The sequence below is a fragment of the Aquarana catesbeiana genome, linkage group LG13, assembly GCF_042186555.1.
Source record: "Aquarana catesbeiana isolate 2022-GZ linkage group LG13, ASM4218655v1, whole genome shotgun sequence".
Lineage (NCBI taxonomy): Eukaryota > Metazoa > Chordata > Amphibia > Anura > Ranidae > Aquarana > Aquarana catesbeiana.
The window spans coordinates 191,814,962-191,835,202 of NC_133336.1; the positions used below are offsets into that span (position 1 = coordinate 191,814,962).

Sequence of the window (20,241 nt, forward strand, 5' to 3'; positions counted from 1 at the left end):
TGACACATACACTGATCTACCTATCTGACACATACACTGATCTACCTACCTGACACATACACTGACCTAACTACCTGACATGCACTGACCTACCTGACATGCACTGACCTACCTGACACATGCACTGACCTACCTACCTGACACATACACTGACCTACCTACCTGACACATACACTGATCTACCTACCTGACATATACACTGATCTACCTACCTGACACACACTGACCTACCTACCTGACAGATACACTGATCTACCTACCTGACATACACTGACCTACCTACCTGACATACACTGACCTACCTACCTGACACATGCACTGACCTACCTACCTGACACATACACTGACCTACCTACCTGACACATACACTGATCTACCTACCTGATATATACACTGATCTACCTACCTGACACACACTGACCTACCTACCTGACAGATACACTGATCTACCTACCTGACATACACTGACCTACCTACCTGATACATACACTGACCTACCTACCTGACACATACACTGATCTACCTACCTGACATACACTGATCTACCTACCTGACACATACACTGATCTACTTACCTGACATACACTGACCTACCTACCTGACATACACTGACCTACCTACCTGACACATACACTGATCTACCTATCTGACACATACACTGATCTACCTACCTGACACATACACTGACCTAACTACCTGACATGCACTGACCTACCTGACATGCACTGACCTACCTGACACATGCACTGACCTACCTACCTGACACATACACTGATCTACCTACCTGACACATACACTGACCTAACTACCTGACATGCACTGACCTACCTGACTTGCACTGACCTACCTGACACATGCACTGACCTACCTACCTGACACATACACTGATCTACCTACCTGACACATACACTGACCTAACTACCTGACATGCACTGACCTACCTGACATGCACTGACCTACCTGACACATGCACTGACCTACCTGACATGCACTGACCTACCTACCTGACATGCACTGACATACACTGATCTATCTGGCATGCACTGACCTACCTACCTGACATACACTGACCTACCTGACACATATACTGACCTACCTGACACATACATTGACCTACCTACAGTAAGCTCACTTGCTGGTTGCTGCCTGGCTTACCAGTGCCCTTACACACACTGACCTACCTACCTGACACATACACTGACCTACCTACCTGACACATACACTGATCTACCTACCTGACCCATACACTGACCTACCTACCTGACACATACACTGACCAACCTACCTGACATGCACTGACCTACCTGACACATGCACTGACCTACCTACCTGGCATGCACTGACCTACCTACCTGACATACACACACTGACCTACCTGACCAGGAGACAGACTTCACATGTTCTGCAGCTCAGCTCAGCCATGGTGTGCAAGGCAGCCAGAGGAGAGGAGGAGAGCCACCCGCCCAAGCGCCGAGCGGGGATTGATGTGGCGCGGCGGCAACATTGTAATTCCCGCCTTCTGGAGTCTGCAGTGCCTATGATGGGCGTCACACATCCCGCGGTCCCGCCATTGGACCAGTGGGATGTCCATCATAGGCGATGCAGGCTCCAAAAGGCGAAACCTGCTATGTGACTCGGCCGCACTTGGCGACGCTCGGGATCAGATCAGTACCCGATCGGCGGCAGGCGGTGGCGCTCAGAGCTAATAATAGAACAGTGCCCACTCGAGACCCGGGTCTTTTTGGGGTCCCACTTGGGGCTTCAGCTTCTGTCAGCCCCCCCGCCGACGCCACTGCCTCAAACTATCTGGAAACTATCATATCCAGCTCATGCAGATATACTGTGGCAGGTCCGCTCTCATGCGCAAACCATACCTGTACCTCGGTCGGTGCAAGGAGGATAGCGGGCGTGATCGGGAACAGCGATCTCTGTCATTTCCCAGTAAGCCCATCCCCCCTACAGTTAAAACACACCTAGGAAACACACTTAACCCCTTCCTCTTTTCTGCTAGTGTCATTTTTACATTAATCGGTGCATTTTTATAGCGCTGATCAATGTAATAATGTCACTGTTCCCCAAAAAAGTGTAATTTGGGGTCAGATTTGTCCACCGCAATGTTGCAGATCGGCGCCATTACCGTAACAATTAAAAAAATTAAAAGTCCCAAATCTATCCCGTAGTTTGTAGACGCGATAACTTTTGCGCAAACCAATCAGTATACACCTATTGCAATTTTTTTTTACCAATAATATGTAGAAGAATACATATCTGCCTAAACTGATGAATATTTTTTTTTTATATATTTTTTTTGGTTATGTATTATAGCAGATAGTAAAAAAAATTGTTTGTTTTTTTTTTAAAAATTGTTGGTCTTTTTTGTTTATAGCGCAAAAAATAAAACCCGCAGAGGTGATCAAATACCACCAAAAGAAAGCTCTATTTGTGCGTAAAAAAGGACGTAAATTGTGTTTGGGTACAGCGTTGCAGGACCGTGCAATTGTCAGTAAAAACGACGCAGTGCTGTATCGCAAAAAATGGCCCGGTCATTAAGGGGGCAAATCCTGAAGTGGTTAAAAAGGTGTTTTATCAGCATTATTAAGGGTGCTTCGTCCATCAATGCAAGCAGCAAAGACCACTGATCACCAACACAAGGGGCAGTGACCTGCAACAAAAGGGGCCCAAACCACCGGTCACCAATTAAAGGGGTCAAGATCACTTAGCAACAATATGATATATAGATCAAAGACCACTAAACAACAGTGTAAGGGAGCACTTACTGCTCACCCGAGCGCCGCCGAGTGCGGCCGAGTCACATAGCAGGTCCCGCCTTCTGGAGCCTGCACCACCGCATTCCATAGTCCTTACCACTGCACTGTATACAATATAGTGGATGTTGCATTGTCCAAACCCTCATACCCTATATCCTAAATTGTATGTTTCTGACCACTGACCATTTATGTCCTGACCACTGTACTCCATTTGCCATGTTGTAAATATTGTGTTGTGCACTACATACTCCTGACCCCTGCACTCTATACAAGTTTGTATATTGCAGAATTCTGATCAATAAGTTAATTGACTTGAGGGTTTGCTAAATAGCCAATAACTGTTTTAATGAAGTTCTTCTTTAACTTTGACTTAGACAAAGTATGAGCTCAGACTAATCAACTAATTCTGATTTGTTTATTTGTTCTGAATAAATTAATTAAGATTTGTACTGTCTGCAGGGAATCAAAGATTTCCCAAAGTTATGACTAACTGGATTGGTAAATTCTATGATTCTCTGAAGAAAAGCCAAATCTAGGAGGCATATATTGGGAACAATTTTCAACTCTGATGCCACCATGTCTACAGGATGGTTGAGCAATGAACTCATCTAAGGAAGACTGTGGGTGGAGAATCCGAGAAGTATTTATATCTACTTATTACAGGCAATGTTCACACCTAAGTGAAACCAAAAATCACTAATTAGAAGGACCTTAATTAAAATTTTATGTTCCTATGGGTAATCCTTCAGAGGGTAAAACTCTGTATTTACTTACCATTACTGACATCTAGTCTGACAGGGTCACTTAGGATTGTGTTGGTGCCTTTACACTGGTAATTTCCACTGTTATCTTGTTTTGCATCTCTGATTTCATAGCTTTGTCCTCTGCGTATAAAAGTATCATTCTTGTACCAGGTGTAGCTCATATCTGCTGGAATAGGTGACCTCACATTACAGGTCATTGTTAGAGACTCAGTTGTGAAGATCTTGTCCCAGTTTGGGTTGAAAGTCACCACAGATCTCACCGAAGATCCTACAAGATAGAACATTGTACATGACAATTATTAGTTAGAACTTAAGAATTATTTTTCAGCAGATAAAATGAAGTCTTTATGCCTATGGGTTCTTTCATTTTCTGCTTGGGCAACCCTTGGTTTTATTAAGTTTCCTCCTTATGTTACATTGCTCCTTTAAAGAGACTTGCAGTACACTCCCAACCTTGCCATTAAAGCCTGCCTCTACACATTGCTATTGGCTCATCAATGTAATGGGCAGCCGTATTGGCCAATCGGAATGTGCTGGAGGCAGAGAGAATATGCCAGCTCCAGGAATCATTGCTTGTCACAACTGCATGGGATTTGGGCATGAGAATGGGAACAAATTAAAATGTGGCCACTTGTTCCCTATTTTCTCATTTGTTTTCACCCCTCGGTCTCACCTTGGAATCCTCTCTCTGGGCACCAGAGGTCCTTTTTCTGGCACTGCTTTGGGAAAAAAATAAATGGGGCCCCCTCTCAAAACATCACTCTGGTCCTGAGAGACACAGTGCACTTGCACACCACTAGTTCCCATAATGGGCAGATAGAAATGCAGTTGGGGTGGGTACAATGTTTCTTCCTCTCAAATTTAAACAAAAAGCTATTTGCGTTTACCTTTTAAAAAAAGGGGTTAAAAATACATTTAAGGGTCTTTTACATTCCCAGGTCTTCTCTTCATTTAAAAGCTCCACCTGGTTCCGTGGCTACATGGCCTACGATACAGACATTAATGCCCTCGAGGGGATGCTATGGCCTGGACATCTGGAAAGCCTAGGCCCCTTTCACACGGGTGGACCGTATGTCTGTTTTTCATCCATCTGTTTTCAGATGAAAAACGGACATACATGTATCCCTATGGGATAGCGGATGTCAGCGGATGAACATCTGATGACATCAGTCTCTGTTATGCTCCGTTTCTGATGACGGAGGAAAGCCCTACTTTTCCATCCGTCTGCGGATCGGATTGGATGAAAACGGACTCTACGGTCCGTCTTCATCCGATCCCCCTTAGAGGAGAGCGACGCTCTGACCGGTCGGTCCCTGCACAGTGTGCAGAGACAGACCTGTCATCTGCCTGCTCAGCAGGGATCGACGGAGCGATCCCCCGCTGAGCAAAGCGGAGCCCATACACGGACACGTCCGTGTGAAAGGGGCCTTAATACAGCTTCAACACTTCTTCAGTTGTTTGGATTCTCTGAACTGCTCTTAACATTTATTAACTACTTAGGAAAAATTTGGCTCTAATCACGGCAATCTTCCACGCACTCTCTCTAAAATGTATTTCCTCCGGGTTCTACCACTAGATGACTTTAAATTGCTTTATTTATAAAAGCGTGAGAACAAATTAGGTAGAACATTTACAGAAGATCAAAGCAGAACCATTGTCCACTTTGCGCTGAAATCATCTATCTGTACACGTATACAGAAAAATAATTGTAAGATCTTGACCTGATGGTGTCATGCGCTATCAGTATTGCATACATGCTTCCCTGTGGCCACAGAGTATCTGGTCCCTGCGCATTCTTCCTTCTTTCTTCTACATCTTTGGGACATCCCTGCCAAGACATGACTTCCACTCTTCTCAACACCCACTCACTGCTTTTCCATTTCCATCCTATTGTGCCAACATGAGACTTCCCCTCCTCCCTTTACCCCCTGTCCCAACCCCATTACCCCCCTATCTCCCAATCCCCCCCCTTCTTTTTTCTCCCCCTCCCTTACCCTACTGCAACCCTGTCTACTGCCTCTAATTCTTACGTCATACTTCTGCTATATTCCAAGTAAAATTAAAAAAGTAGTATCCTGCCCATATCATGCTTACGGCCATGTGCTGGAGGCGCTTAAGTTACAGAGCTCTTCGTATGCTCAACATTATGACTACTGTTCTGTGTTTATGTAATTTTTTTTAGCCAACTTCTTTACTTGCCTGTTCCTGCAGCAATCTACTTAGCCTCATTGCCTTTATGGAATTGATGCCTTCTACATTTGGTTGTGGTGCAAGTGTTTGTATATTTTCTAATGACACTTTTTTTGTACAGTCCATTGGATACTATACTTCTTAAATAAAGAATTTGCAAAAAAAAAGCTCTGTCTGGGAATAGAGTCCCTATATCTATACTGTACTCTAGAAATACCACCTCCACTGAGATTTAGTAAATATCTGCAGCTGGAGATTCTGGAAGATTCCCATGCTTCATTTCCAACACTTGGGAAGTAGAAGATGGTGTGGGGAGCTGGATCTTCTAAAGCAGAAGTGGTTCTCAGTCAGGTCTTAATCAGTGTAAAGAATATGATTTTCCTTAAGCAGATCTCCAAGGAGTGGTGGCCAGAACTGGCCTCTACTAAGCTTGAGTAGGGAACTGGGTGTGCAAAGAGGCAAGGGTAAAAAACAGAACATATAAAGTTGAGATTAAATTTTATTCAGACTCCTATGTCATCAAAAGCCAATGTGTAATCTCTCATCAGAGCTTAGTACTAATGAACAAAACAGGCACTGGACTGATAACATTGGTAGGATCCTAAAGGGGTAGTTAGTATGATTGCTCCAGGTGCTGCTGAGCAAGCCCAATAAACGGGACCCTTTGAACTCCTGAAACACAGTGAATTTTATAATATAAAAGACTGGATAAAATTATACAGTTGCCATGTTTTAAAATATGTCTGTCAGTTATGTCATTATTGACGTATTTTAAGTCAAGGAGCATCACTTACCTGCTTCGTCCAAAATGATCACTAAAAAAATAAAAGAGAAAGTCAATGCAAAATTGTATTTTTATCTTACAGAGGCATAGGCAGATGAGGTTTAAATAAGGTGTCTCTGGCGCTGAGGACCAGTCAAGCTAGGGTGTGTGTGATCAGACTTGTTACCCCACAGCTAATGGGAATAGCTAGGAGACTTGTTACCCTGCAGCTGATGGGAAGAGCCTGAGACTGAGGAGACTCCTTATCCTGCAGCTAATGGGAAGAGCTAGGAGACTGAGAAGACTTGCGTTTCATCCAGTAGGACGTCATCTAGGGGTATAGGACTTGGTATGACCAGCTATACCCCTGGATGATGTCCTATAATTTTCATACTACTGCACCAGAGGTCTCCAAAGTACAGCCCGCGGGCCACATCCGGCCCGCTAGGACGTTTTTACTGAACCGCAGGGACAGTCTCTCTGCCAAAGCTTTGCGAAACCTGTGATGTATACTCACCCCCAGCAGTATGCAGCACAAGTCCCGCAACCACTCCTGGCACCCGCCCTCAACCAATGAGGTATTTTAGTGTAGAGCGACTGCACCTCCTAGGCTGCTCCCGCCCCGCTGGTTCATTCAGTGTACTTTAGTGCTGTAATTTTGCATACAGCGTGTCTGTGTAACAGGGCACAGGAGCTGAGATCGGGAGGTGCAGAAAGTCTGCACTTTAGGCCCGCTGTACAGCAGTAAAGTACAGAGAGACTGATGGGGAGGAAATAAAGTTTGTTGGGGGGGGGGGGATTGGAGTTGATTGTTCTGAAGGGGACACAGTTGTATTGTTGCGATGGCTCTGTAGGGGACACAGTTAGGGGGGCTTGATGAAACTGAAAGGGACACAGTTGTGGAGGGTTATGGCTCTGAAGGGGATACAGTTTTGGGGGGGGTTTGATGGCACTGCAGGGGACACAGTTGTGTGTGTGTGTGTGTAGGGGGGGGTTATGTCACTGAAAGTATTGTCCTTGGATATCTGCTCTGGTGGCAACATCAAAATAGTCCTGGACCTATGAGTATTACATCTCAATTGTTATGTTATGTTGCCCTACATGTTCACCAGCCACCTTTGTTGTGAATATATATATACCTTTTATCCATTGTTTAAATAAAATTTATATTTTTTTATATATATTGTTCAATATTTCTTGCTTTTCTGCTTTTTCATGCTGTGACTGTTCGAAATTACCAGTTGGGCCATAGTTGGGACACAAGGGGGAAGGCTTTCACTTGTTCCATGTAATTGGGATGTGGGCCCACCCTTCTTCAAATTAATCTCAACATTTGTTTATGGCACTGAAAGGGACACAGTTGTGTGTGTGTGTGTGTGTGTGTGGGGGGGGGGTTTATAGCACTGAAGGGGACGCAGTTGTGGAGGGTTATGGGTCTGAAGGGGACACAGTTGTGGAGGGTTATGGGTCTGAAGGGGACACTGTTGTGGAGGGTTATGGGTCTGAAAGGGGCACAGTTGTGGAGAGTTATGGGTCTGAAGGGGACACGTTTGTGTTGGGGCTGATGGCTCTGAAGGAGACAGTTTGTGGGGGGGGTGGGGGTTGATGGCACTGCAGGGGGCACAGTTGTGTGTGTGTGTTTGGGGGGGGAGTTATGGCACTGAAAGGGACGCAGTTGTGTGTGTGTGTGTGTGGGGTTGTCACTGAAAGGGACACAATTATGGGGGTGGGTTTGATGGCTGTGATAAGGGATGTGATGGCTCTGAGGGTGACACAAATTAGCAGGGAGATGCTGATGGGCACACAAGTGAGTGTGTGTGGGGCTCCGATGGGCACACAAATGTGCAGAGGGACTCAGATGGGCACACAAATATATGGAGGGGCTCAGATGGAGACACCAGTTTGCAGGGATCCTCTGATGGGTGATGAGGACACAAATGTGTGGGGGCTATGATTGTGACTTCAAATTTACAGGGAAACACTGATGAGTGATGTGGACACAAATGTGCGAGGAGACTCTGATGGGGACACAGATGTAAGGCCCTAATGCACACTGGAAGTTTAACCCGCTGCCTGAAGCTACAGCATTTAGCTGCAGGAGTAGGATACAGGTGGACCATCTAGCCCCGCTTCCAGCAGTCTGGCAAATTGTATTCTATTCCACTGCTGCGTATTTATTTCAAAATTATTTTTTTCAGCCCGTATGTATGTGTAAAATTTACAATATGGCTCTTGGAATTAAAAGTTTGGGCCCCTGTACTACACTATGAGTTCCTCCTTTGCCTTCATCCCTTCTTGACCTTCATCTGTGGACTACCCTGGCTATTTGGAAACTCCTTTCCCCAGTCCTGGATTACGCCATCCATCCCAGTGGGTTATCTCCCAAAAAGTGCAGCCAGACTTCCATTCATGAGGTCTTACCTGTTGGTAAACGGCTTGTGAGTGGGGTGCTCACTCGGGTGTGGAGTGGTGTATATTCATATTGGATTACTGGATATTGGCGATACATGCAATTATTGATGGACTGTTTGCACTGTGTGCTTTTCTCTTTATAAACAACTTTCCTTGGATGTTTATGAATTAATTCATTTATTTGCACATGTTTATGGTAAACATATTTGTTTAAGCGCTGTATTTGTTTTATCATTTAATTGGTTGGCATTTTTTGAATTATTGAGGAATTATTGAATTATCTTGATAGCGCAACACATTTTTATTTATATTTGTTAATATTTGTTAATTATATGTATGAGGGTATATATACACAGGCATTTATTTATTATATGTGTTTTACTAATGCATGTGTTTGTAGAAACCTCAAAAAAGTTGTTAAAGTGAGGGAAAAAATTTATTTGACCCCCTGCTGATTTTGTACGTTTGCCCACTGGCAAAAAAATGATCAGTCTATAATTTTAATGGTAGGTTTATTTTAACAATAAGAGACAGAATAACAACTAAAACATCCAAAAAAACGCATTTCAAAAAAGTTATAAATGGATTTCCATTTTAATGAGTGAAATAAGTATTTGACCCCTTTGCAAAACATGACTTAGTACTTGGTGGCAAAACCCTTGTTGGCAATTACAGAGGTCAGACGTTACTTGTAGTTGGCCACCAGGTTTGCACACATCTCAGGAGGGATTTTGTCCCACTTCTCTTTGCAGATTCTCTCCAAGTCATTAAGGTTTCCAGGCTGACGCCTTCAGCTCCCTCCACATATTTTCTATGGGATTAAGGCCTGGAGATTGGCTAGGCCACTCCAGGACCTTAATGTGCTTCTTCTTGAGTCACTCCTTTGTTGCCTTGGCCTTGTGTTTTGGGTCATTGTCATGTTGGAATACCCATCCACGACCCATTTTGAATGCGCTGGCTGAGGGAAGGAGGTTCTCACTGAAGATTTGACGGTGCATGGCCCCATCCATCGTCCCTTTGATGCGGTGAAGTTGTTCTGTCCTCTTAGCAAAAAAAACACCCCCAAAGCATAGTTCCACTTCCATGTTTGATGGTGTGGATGGTGTTCTTGGGGTCATAGGCAGCATTCCTCCTCCTCCAAACACGGCAAGTTGAGTTGATGCCAAATAGCTCGATGTTGGTTTCATCTGACCACAACACTTTCACCCAGTTCTCCTCTGAATCATTCAGATGTTCATTAGCAAACTTCAGACGGGCCTGTACATGTGCTTTCTTGAGTAGGGGGACCTTGCGGGTGCTGCAGAATTTCAGTCCTTCATGGTGTAGTGTGTTACCAATTGTTTTCTATGACTATGGTCCCAGCTGCCTTGAGATCATTGATAAGATTCTCCTGTGTAGTTCTAGGCTGGTTCCTCACTATTCTCATAATAATTGAAACTCCATGAGGTGAGATCTTGCATGGAGCCCCAGACCGAGGGAGTTTGACAGTTATTTTCTGTTTCTTCCATTTGCGAATAATGGCATCAACTGTTGTCACCTTCTTACCAAGCTGCTTGGCAATGGTCTTGTAGCCCATTCCAGCCTTGTGTAGGTCTACAATCTTGTCCCTGACATCCTTGGACAGCTCTTTGGTCTTGGCTATGGTGGAGAGATTGGAATCTGATTGATTGCTTCTGTGGACAGGTGTCTTTTATACAGGTAACAAGCTGAGATTAGGAGCACTCCCTTTAAGAGTGTGCTTCTAATCTCAGCTCGTTACCTGTATAGAAGACACCTGGGAGCCAGAAATCTTGATTGATAGGGGATCAAATACTTATTTCACTCATTATAATGCAAATCAATTTATAACTTTTTTTAAATGCTTTTTTCTGGATATTTTTATTTTTATTCTGTCTCTCACTGTTAAAATAAACCGACCATTAAAATTATAGACTGATCATTTCTTTGTCAGTGGGCAAAAGAACAAAATCAGCAGAGGATCAAATACTTTTTTCCCTCACTGTAACTTGGTTTTAAACAAATAATATTCAAATAAATTCAAACAAATAATAATATACAAATCATTTTCTGTATGTTAACACGACATGCTTGAAGTCCCCAGTGTAAATAGAAAATGTTTTACTACTACACGAGTGTGGGGAAATCACTAAACAGGACAAAAACATTCATGAAAATACAGTATCTCACAAAAGTGAGTACACCCCTCACATTTGTGTAAATATTTTATTTTATCTTTTCATGTGACAACACTGAAGAAATGACACTTTGCTACAATGTAAAGTAGTGAGTGTACAGCTTGTATAACAGTGTAAATTTGCTGTCCCCTCAAAATAACTCAACACACAGCCATTAATGTCTAAACCGCTGGCAACAAAAGTGAGTACACCCCTAAGTGAAAATGTCCAAATTGGGCCCAAAGTGTCAATATTTTGTGTGGCCACCATTATTTTCCAGCACTGCCCTAACCCCCTTGGGCATGGAGTTCACCAGAGCTTCACAGGTTGCCACTGGAGTCCTCTTCCACTCCTCCATGACGACATCACGGAGCTGGTGGATGTTAGAGACCTTGCGCTCCTAGAACCTCCTATGCTAAATAGGGTTTAGGTCTGGAGGTATGCTTGGCCAGTCCATCACCTTTACCCTCAGCTTCGGCCCAGTCTCTGAAGGGAGGGGATCATGCTCTGCTTCAGTATGTCACAGTACATGTTGGCATTCATGGTTCCCTCAATAAACTGTAGCTCTCCAGTTATGGCAGCACTTATGCAGCCCCAGACCGTGACACTCCCACCACCATGCTTGACTGTAGGCAAGACACACTTGTCTTTGTACTCCTCACCTGGTTGCCGCCACACATGCTTGACACCATCTGAACCAAATAAGTTTATCTTGGTCTCATCAGACCACAGGACATGGTTCCAGTAATCCCTGTCCTTAGTCTGCTTGTCTTCAGCAAACTGTTTGCATGCTTTCTTGTGCATCATCTTTAGAAGAGACTTCCTTCTGGGATGACAGCCATGCAGACCAATTTGATGTAGTGTGCGGCGAATGGTCTGAGCACTGACAGGCTGACCCCCCACCCCTTCAACCTCTGCAGCAAGGCTGGCAGCACTCATACGTCTATTTCCCAAAGACAACCTCTGGATATGACGCTGAGCTCATCCACTCAACTCCTTTGGTTGACCATGGTAAGGCCTGTTCTAAGTGGAACCTGTCCTGTTAAACTGCTGTATTGTCTTAGCCACCATGCTGCAGCTCAGTTTCAGGGTCTTGGCAATCTTCTTATAGCCTAGGCCATCTTTATGTAGAGCAATTCTTTTTTTCAGATCCTCAGAGAGTTCTTTGCCGTGAGGTGCCATGCTGGACTTCCAGTGACCAGTATGAGAGAGTGAGAGCGATAACACCAAATTTAACACACCTGCTCCCTATTCACACGTGAAACCTTGTAACACTAACGAGTCACGTGACACCGGAGAGGGAAAATGGCTAATTGGGCCCAATTTGGACATTTTCACTTAGGGGTGTACTCACTTTTGTTGCCAGCGGTTTAGACATTAATGGCTGTGTTTTGAGTTATTTTGAGGGGACAGCAAATTTACACTGTTAGTGCACACAGGGGCAACCCGACTTACAGCGCGACTTTGCAAGGCGATTTGGAGGCGACTTCAGTGTGACTTTGAGCAATTTACAACGCGACTTAAAGTCGCCTCCAGGACAGGCGACTTTGGCTGTGGCCAATCACAGAATAATCAGCTCTGTGGGAGGGAGGGGGTTGCCTGGGTAAATGTAGAGAGTACATGGGTAAATGTTTCTTTTTCCTGTAAAGTGTACATTAAGACGGCTCTCATTCACTTCTATGGCATTTCTTATGTCCAGCGACTTGGGGTGACTTGAGGACTTACAAGTCGGATCCCAAGTCGCTGTAGTGTGAACCGGGACTTATACAAGCTGTACACTCCCTACTTTACATTGTAGCAAAGTGTCATTTCTTCAGTGTTGTCACATGAAAAGATATAATAAAATATTTACAAAAATGTGAGGGGTGTACTCACTTTTGTGAGATACTGTATCATAAAATCATAACCGGTCCCCACATCTAACATGATTTAACTACTAAAGAGACAAAAAGTGTAGCGCTAAACTGTATCTGTTAGCAACATCAAAATGAGCTAAGGTGACAAACAGTGTGTATCAGGAATTGTATTAAATTAGACCTCATATATAAGTACAGAAAACCCGTGATGAATCCAATATTCCAAAGAAAACATCTATTCACATATCTACTGTACTTTGTCAGTCAACACAATCAAACTGTGCTGGGATGACAAACAGTGTATCAAAAGGTGAGTTTGTATTTAGGATAGTACATCAATGAGGAATCCAATATTCCAACGGGAACCTCTATTGGCATATCCTCTATAATGAAACAATGTAAAACAAATGTGCATCACACAAATTAAGCCTAAAACCTAAAAAACCAACATAGGCATGTATGTATAAGGGTAAATGGTAAGTCTCTGAGGTGAGGACAGTTCATATAATCAGATGGAGACTTCTTAGAGCATAGGTATCTATCTCAAAATGACATTTGCTGGATTCCTCCAGTGATCAGCCTGGTGTAAGAATAATATAGAATGCCCTTACCGGACGCGGTGGACTCACAGGCCGTACAGCGGTGAGTTATACGAGCTTGGACCGTGTACCACGGTAGGGTTATAGTTGTTCTTGATCCACCATCAGATGATCTTGATAGAAAACTCTAACCATAAGCGGTCTCCCGGGTTCATCCTCCAGCACTCACTTGGGACTCAGACGATTTCAGACAGGGACAATAGGATAAGAAAGGCTCCACATAGTGTGAATTCCGATTTCTCTTTCAAGTACTGGGGATGTCCTCAGACTCTGCTGTCTTGCTGTTTGGCATGGAGCGGCTCACAGTCAGTTCAGAGCAACATTCAGTGTGAATGTTGAATGACACACTGAATGTTGCTCTGAACTGACTGTGAGCCGCTCCATGCCAAACAGCAAGACAGCAGAGTCTGAGGACATCCCCAGTACTTGAAAGAGAAATCGGAATTCACACTATGTGGAGCCTTTCTTATCCTATTGTCCCTGTCTGAAATCGTCTGAGTCCCAAGTGAGTGCTGGAGGATGAACCCGGGAGACCGCTTATGGTTAGAGTTTTCTATCAAGATCATCTGATGGTGGATCAAGAACAACTATAACCCTACCGTGGTACACGGTCCAAGCTCGTATGACTCACCGCTGTACGGCCTGTGAGTCCACCGCGTCCGGTAAGGGCATTCTATATTATTCTTACACCAGGCTGATCACTGGAGGAATCCAGCAAATGTCATTTTGAGATAGATACCTATGCTCTAAGAAGTCTCCATCTGATTATATGAACTGTCCTCACCTCAGAGACTTACCATTTACCCTTATACATACATGCCTATGTTGGTTTTTTAGGTTTTAGGCTTAGTTTGTGTGATGCACATTTGTTTTACATTGTTTCATTATAGAGGATATGCCAATAGAGGTTCCCGTTGGAATATTGGATTCCTCATTGATGTACTATCCTAAATACAAACTCACCTTTTGATACACTGTTTGTCATCCCAGCACAGTTTGATTGTGTTGACTGACAAAGTACAGTAGATATGTGAATAGATGTTTTCTTTGGAATATTGGATTTATCACGGGTTTTCTGTACTTATATATGAGGTCTAATTTAATACAATTCCTGATACACACTGTTTGTCACCTTAGCTCATTTTGATGTTGCTAACAGATACAGTTTAGCGCTACACTTTTTGTCTCTTTATTTATTGTCACAATTAGTCTAATTGGTGGTGTTGGCTGCTTATTTTCTCACTATATCTAATTTTCACTTTTATTGGTTTGATTGGTTGGCGCAGCAGTTTTTCTTTCTTTTTTTACGTTTATGATTTAACTACTGTCTGTGTTCAGGAGAGATTCCCATTAATTACTGTACTGTTGGTCACACAGGAAGTGAGAAGAAACCTCCCCTATGGGGTCATAGACAGAAATAAAACTTGATTAGTTTTAGCATTTCCTCATGTTATCCAAAACTGAACAAAACAAGCTTTATGACAGTCCTATTAAAATAATCGCCTGCTCAACATTTCAACCCATAAGCATTAGTGGAAACCACACAAGCCTTATCTAAGTCAGATTCCTGTTCCGGGATTCTATTGGAGCCTAGGCATTGGCCACGTGATCCTTTATAAAGTCTAGTATTAGCCTAAACTCCAATCTCCCCTTTCAACAAAGATCAAGTGACCAAATAATTGTTGAGAAAATGAGAGAACCCTACTCCACACTCATAGTACAAGGTCAGACAGCATAGTTTGCACAATCTTATTTTTCGGAAATAAAAATAAAGTGTATGTTTGGGGAAGTTAATAACAAGGAAGGAAAGTTTTCCCCTGTATTTAGAGCCAAAATTTTCAGGTTGGGAAAATTTCCCTTCAATTTCTGTCCTGGAGACATAAAAAAAGGAAATAAGATAAAACATCCCCAACGTGATCCTCTTCTAGACAATTGTCATCTGAACAGGCATCCCCATTCGAACATTTTTCTATAATTTCTGTTGTGGTGGATTTTATATCCCCCTTTACAAGTGGCGATTGTTGGGTTCTTCTTTTGGGGGGGCAGCAAACAAACAACACCCCCCACCGGAGGCGTGGTATGGCACCAAAACAGCACCCCCCTGCCACGGGCGTTCCGGCACCTACCCGCTCGTGTTGTGTGGCGGGGCTGTGGTGTCCTCTCCTGGACAGCTCTGGTGTCCGCTCCTCCAGCTTCCGACGTCGTGTGTCTTCTGCCAAAGTGCTAGGCATCCAACAGGATCGCCTGATGCGTTGGCCATTCGGGAAAACAGGTCTCACAGACCTGCCTCCTGATTGGCGGGGAGGGACTTTAGTGTGATAATAGCAAAAATCCATTCGCTATGGTCACAAAACTGGGTGGGCTCACCCTTTATTGCAAACTATTAGAGCCTCTGGCTCTAATCAAGTGCTTCAAAAAAACACCCACCCCACATTGGAATCCATGGTGCGGCGCCACTGATATGTAGATCAGAGGGCTGGGCGCATGGATAGGGGAGGCGGCGCCTGTGTGCCCTTTATGGACGAGGCCGCCACTGCCTTTTACCTTATAGACAAGTCAAAGTGTAAATTTGCCCTTTTAGAAAAAATAAAAGTGTGGAGTGAAACCCCACACCTTTCCCATATCCTGGTCCTGGTACAGCGGGGACCGAGGAGGGGGGTAGGAAGGGTGAAGGGTGTTAGATCGCCTTTTCATTCCTTCTGAAATTGTGAACTAAACCTTAAAATAGAGAAGGTTAATATCTCCAGTAGCAGCACAGATGGGTTCTAACCCTTCCCATGTCTATCCAAAACTAAAAAGCTAAAAATAACCTTTAAGATAATTTATTTTGCTGGTGTCCTATTAACTTAGATATTCGATAGCAAGGTGGCCCCGCTGCGCCAGATCACATAGCTAGTATGCAAGTCGGGACTTCCAGGTAGGTGGCACTTGCGCGTGCTGCCGGCGACCCGGCCAAGCTGTGATTAAACACGGCATATGTCAATCAACAGGTGCCGGCCAAGAGATCTGTCAGGGCTGGGCTCAGCCCTTCCTTGTCTGAGCTGGCCGCTCAACTGTCGGCTAATTGCCAGCTCCCATCTCTCTCCACAGTAACTCACGTGTTGATGATATCCTGCTCGTCAGTCCTGCCTACTTAAGCCGTCCAGTCCAGTGGATCTCTGCCTTCACCTTGGTCAACATCACAAGAAACATCTCCTGCGTTCCTGTTTAAAGACTTGCTTTGCTGACATCCCTTCTGGCTCCAGATCCTGCTTGCTGTTCCACTACATTGATCCCTGACTTCTGGCTTGGCTGACTATCCTTTCGGGTTACTGAACTCTGGCTATGTTTTGACTACGCTTGTTCTTTTTACTTTTATTATTAAACAAGTGTGATTTAACTGTACTTCTGTCTCGGTCTGATTTCATGGTTTCTGACAAGATCACCACCGGTCCCCGCTGATCACCCAGAAAACACAAAAGTCGGGTCTCTATAAATAAGGCAGAGTCCTGTCCTGTTAGCGGGAAGTAATGGATTTCTTTTTCCCTGCAAAGCAGGGAATGAAAGCTATTACTTCCTTTAGTGAGAGCAGCACACATAGTGTACACAAACACTGACTAGGCACACATTTAACCCCTTGACCGCCTTGATGTTTAACCCTTTCCTAGTCAGTGTCATTAGTACAGGGACAGTGCATACACTATATTGTCGAAAGTATTGGGACGTCTGCCTTTACACGCACATGAACTTTAATGGCATCCTAGTCTTAGTACATAGGGTTCAATATTGAGTTGGCCCACCCTTTGCAGCTATAACAGCTTCAACTCTTCTGGGAAGGCTGTCCACAAGGTTTAGGAGTGTGTCTATGGAAATCTTTGACCATTCTTCCAGAAGCGCATTTGTGAGGTCAGGCATGGATGTTGGACAAGAAGACCTGGCTCGCAGTCTTCGCTCTAATTTATCCCAAAGGTGTTGTATCAGGTTGAGGTCAGAACTCTGTGCAGACCAGTCAAGTTACTCCACCTCAAACTCACTCATCCATGTCTTTATGGACCTTGCTTTGTGCACTGGTCCAAATTATCATTTGGTGGAGGGGGGATTATGGTGTAGGGTTGTCTTTTAGGGGTTGGGCTTGGCCCCTTAGTTCCAGTGAAGGGAATTCTTAAGGTGTCAGCATACCAAGACATTTTGGACAATTTCATGCTCCAAACTTTGTGGGAACAGTTTGGGGATGGCCCCTTCTTGTTCCAACATGACTGTGAATCAGTGCCTGTCCAGAGTCCTGAGCTCAACCTGATAGAACATCTTTGGGATGAATGAGTTCCTGACCTCACAAATGCGCTTCTGGAAAAATGATCAAACATTCCCATAGACACACTCCTAAACCTTGCGGACATCCTTCCAAGAAGAGTTGAAGCTGTTATACCTGCAAAGGGTGGGCCAACTCAATATTGAACCCTACAGACTAATGCCCCATACACATGGTCGGATTTTCCGACGGAAAATGTGCGATCGGAGCATGTTGTCGGAAATTCCGACCGTGTGTGGGCTCCATCGGACTTTTTCCATCGGATTTTCCGACACACAAAGTTTGAGAGCAGGCTATAAAATTTTCCGACAACAAAATCCGTTGTCGGAATTTCCGATCGTGTGTACACAAATCCGACGCACAAAGTGGCACACATGCTCAGAATAAATAAAGAGATGAAAGCAATTGGCTACTGCCCCGTTTATAGTCCCGATGTACGTGTTTTACGTCACCACGTTCACAATGATCAGATTTTCCGACAACTTTGTGTGACCATGTGTATGCAAGACAAGTTTGAGCCAACATCTGTGGGAAAAAATCCTAGGATTTTGTTGTTGGAATGTCTGATCAATGTCCGACCGTGTGTACGGGGCATAAGACTGGGGTGCCTTTAAAGTTCATGTGCGTTTAAAGGCAGGTGTCCCAATACTTTTGGAAAAGAGATTGATTGCCATGCCCTGGGGTGGCAATCAAAACACCCTAGATAAAAAGTGCCACATCCTAGTAGTGATAAATTGAATGATAATGAAAATGGACTTTATAGGCACATATAAAATAATTATAACAAATTTTTAATAGTACTAATATGTACATATTACTATATGTAGTTAATAGATGTGAACTATTAAAAATGTGTTATAATTATTTTATATGTGTCTATAAACTCAATTTTTCTCTATCCTTCAATTTGCCCCAATACTTTTGGTAATATAGTGTTTTTTTCAGCACTGATGACTCTATTGGTGTCACTGGTTCCCACAAAGTGTCAAAGGTGTCAGTTAGTGTCAGAATCTCCGCCACAACATCGCAGTCACGCTATAAGACGCTGATTGCCACGATTACTAGTATAAAGTAAAATAAAAAATTCCAATATATATCCCATAGTTTGTAGAAGCTATACCTTTTGCGCAAACCAATCAATATAGGCTTATTGGGATTTTTTTAAATCAAAAATATGTAGCAGAATACATACTGGCCTATGAAAAAATTAGATTTTTTATTTTTATTTATTGGATACGTTTATAGCAGAAAGTTAAAAATATTGTTTTTTTTTTTTTTTTAAAACTGTCAGCCTTTTTTGTTTATAGTGAAAAAAAAATGCAGTGGTGTTTAAATACCACCAAAAGAAAACTCTATTTGTGGGGAAAAAATAATAATAATAATTTCCTTAATAATTAAATCTTCACTGCTATAAGATCCTAGATTTACTCAATAATAAGAAAAAAAATTAATAGAATTTACTTACAGATCAACAGCGCAGAGAATTTTGGACTCATGTTGACAAGATTAAGTAGATACAAGTAATGCTGAACATTTTAAAAGGAGAAGAAAATAAGCCCAATGTTCTTCCTGTATGTAACAAGGAGGGTTAAGCAAAAATATAGAAACTTCTTTTTCAGAAACGTTTGCAATCTGCGGACTAATTTTAGAAAAAGAAAATGTAAAAAAATTGAGAAACTGGTCAGCTGTTCCCTAACGTCAGGTCACGTAGACAAATATATTTTTTACTAGTGTAGTGCTCGTCCCCCATAGGGATTTAGATTTAGGTTCTTTCCCAAGTTAGTGCAAAGCAGCCAAGGCACAAGGCATCCAGTCTGTCTCAATAAACAGTCTTGGAGGGTCCTTTATGAATTTCTTGCTAGTAGAACTTGAGGAAGAGATCTAAGAGTGATGCAGGATACTCCAAAATGCTTTCAAACAGAAACAAGAAACATAATAGGACTGTAGGCCACACCTGCCCCCACCTATTCCCCAGATACAACCATATAAAACAAACACCCAAACCAGTTTATTTGGCAGAAATGGCTGCGGCACTTTATTGGTTTAACAACATATTTATATAACCAAATATAACTGAAACACTTTAATACTAATACCATAAATCACATAATCCCTGCCCAGTTTTTGGAACTCGGGCAGCTTCACTGTATCAACATCAAATATGTCCCCACCAGCCGGACTTGAGAAACAAGCCCGGCCTACCCCACATACGCGGCCATCTCAATGCTGTTTTGCAGCCCCAGTTAAAGATATCAGCACCTACATCCAAAAGGTGGACCCCTTCCTGTCTATACAACCCTGCAAATCCACCTTCCAGATCCACGTGCCGATACGCAAAACCCCCCAAGGACGGCATAAATTTAGCCATCCCCCGATTCACCCTCTTCCTCATATTTTCCATCACCCTGTGCAACGGAAACGACAGCC

The 20,241-nt window shown here is 43.3% G+C and overlaps 1 protein-coding gene across 3 annotated transcripts in view; it reads right to left on the reverse strand.

Moving 5' to 3' along the window:
- Positions 1–19,381, reverse strand: part of LOC141117095 (high affinity immunoglobulin gamma Fc receptor I-like) — a 30,617-nt gene extending 11,236 nt beyond the window's left edge. For 2 of the 3 annotated variants that reach the window (XM_073609705.1, XM_073609706.1), the window contains exons 1-3: positions 19,280–19,381; positions 6,517–6,537; positions 3,543–3,800 (exon numbers count right to left, since the gene is read on the reverse strand). In XM_073609705.1, coding sequence (XP_073465806.1) covers positions 3,543–3,800; positions 6,517–6,537; positions 19,280–19,310 — 310 coding nt within the window. In that variant the 5' untranslated portion in view covers positions 19,311–19,381. The remainder of the gene's footprint in view (positions 1–3,542; positions 3,801–6,516; positions 6,538–19,279) is intronic. The other variant, XM_073609707.1, reaches the window with a different exon arrangement.
- Between the last annotated feature and the right edge of the window lie 860 nt (positions 19,382–20,241).